The sequence below is a fragment of the Perkinsus marinus genome (assembly GCF_000006405.1).
Source record: "Perkinsus marinus ATCC 50983 genomic scaffold scf_1104296945006, whole genome shotgun sequence".
Classification (NCBI taxonomy): domain Eukaryota; phylum Perkinsozoa; order Perkinsida; family Perkinsidae; genus Perkinsus; species Perkinsus marinus.
The window spans coordinates 64398-66154 of record NW_003211258.1 but is presented as its reverse complement, the minus strand read 5'-3'; the positions used below and the strand labels follow the sequence as shown (position 1 = coordinate 66154).

General features: G+C 47.0%; 2 protein-coding genes across 2 annotated transcripts in view; both read right to left on the bottom strand.

The window, feature by feature from the left end:
• Pmar_PMAR013054 (cyclin a, putative) overlaps positions 1-534 on the bottom strand; it is a gene marked incomplete at both ends in the record, with an annotated part of 2131 nt that extends 1597 nt beyond the window's left edge. The window contains 2 exons of the mRNA XM_002779937.1: positions 23-131; positions 182-534. Coding sequence (XP_002779983.1) covers positions 23-131; positions 182-534 — 462 coding nt within the window. The remainder of the gene's footprint in view (positions 1-22; positions 132-181) is intronic.
• A 561-nt stretch (positions 535-1095) lies between these two features.
• On the bottom strand, positions 1096-1270 carry Pmar_PMAR013053 (hypothetical protein; the record flags this gene model as incomplete). The annotated part of the gene is made up of 1 exon (XM_002779936.1): positions 1096-1270. A coding segment is annotated over one exon (175 nt), but the record flags the coding sequence as incomplete, so codon positions are not given.
• Between the last annotated feature and the right edge of the window lie 487 nt (positions 1271-1757).

The following is a 1757-nucleotide window of genomic DNA, read 5'->3' as shown; positions in this document are numbered from 1 at the left end:
TCAAGTAAAGCGTCTCAGGAACCAACTTGAATTTCCAATGTACCTCCACCAACCAATCGATCAGCACTGCACGCATACGCTGAGTGATATCATTCTGGGTCCTCTGCATGTAGTCATTAGCCTGTCTGTATCTGAAGCGGAGAGAAGATACTTTCCTTAAGGGACGATCAAGTCGACCTACTTCTGTTCAACGCCATTCATATTGATGAAGATTGGATTCACATATTCCGCCACGAACTGAGGGTCTCCGAGATCCTGAAAATCGTCCCTCACAGGAGGGATAAATTCCTGAGTAAAAATCACTTGACGATCCTCTGGTGGGATGGTGTCCTTCCAGTCAATGACTGGGCTCATAGACTCTATTCTAGCCGGTGTAGTGCCCTGCATAATAGTATCATCGTCATCATCACCCAATCGTGCTTTACCTCGTGAGGCAGCGCCTGTCGTCATCCTGCAAAACCAAGCAGAATCATCCCCAAGACGAGACTCACCAGTGTGAGGAGGCAGAAAGTTTGAAGTGTTGCTGAAGTCCATAAACACCTCCCGTTGACGGGTTTCCATCACAGAATCACCATCCTCCCCAATAGGAACGTTTTCAGACCGCTGAGAGCGCTGCGAACGGTTGCTAGTGAGCATAATAGTTAGAAGACTTTTGTTAGAGTCAATATCGACCGCTGGTGCAAATCGCGCTCGCCCTCAAAAATCGATCATTCCTGCAAGGTGCATGTACGATGCATGATGCAGGAAACGCGCATACATCTTGCTGGTGAGCTGCTGTCCCGTGTTCACTCCAGGAATTCAGAGTCGATTCTAGCATCGTAGCATACGTGTAGAAAGCGATTCTGAGTTCTGAAATCAGTTCATTGAAAAACCCCAGTGAAAAAACGAGTCTTTAATAACAATCTCGCAAATAGTGAAATAATAGAAGCGATTCCCTTGAGGAGTCTAGTGAGTGGGTAACACCGACCGATTGGAACGGACTCTTCAGATGATGAGTAGGCTCATGGGAAGGAGGTGGACCGATAGGACTTGTCACCGGGGAAGAAGAGACCAGCCGTGGTGGAGATGGCAGGACAGAACCGAGGACCAAGTTACCGTCTGGACGCTGGCCAAGCACGTCGACTGGAGTAGACACCCTTGGAGGAGATTCCCTTACTGGACACGAAGGCGAGGTTGAGGGATTATCAGCCTCGACCGTTTGGGAGAGAGCTCGGATTTCGTCAGCATCAGAACGCTGGATCTCGATAGAATGTGAACGATCAGCATTACGCTTGATGCCTTTGCCGACACATGCTCTCTTTGCCCTCCCCGACTGATACGACTCTGACATGATGATGAATATACTAACTGTACTCTGTACTTATCTCTCACAATATCTAACGTGCATCTTTTCGTTTTATCTCAAAAATTGGCTCACGTCGCCGAACAGATGAACTAAAGGACGTGCGCTTATCAAAGTGCTCTGATGCTCTGTTCACAACCACTTAGGGAACGAAACACTAGAAAGTCTCGGGAGATCATCTTATGTCATCAGCTACGATAGTAAGATGAGAATATTCTGCTGCAACCTCATTCGTTGCGCCTATACCAAAACTTTTTGTCTAGGAGATGTTGTCTTCGCGTATATAAATGGTAGTTCGATAGCAGAATGGAGGTATACCTTGCATGCCCTCAGAAACACGATATCCAGGACCTAACTTACCTGACAATGAATCTCGTATAGAAACAAGTAGACGAGAACAGTTGCAGTACTTACG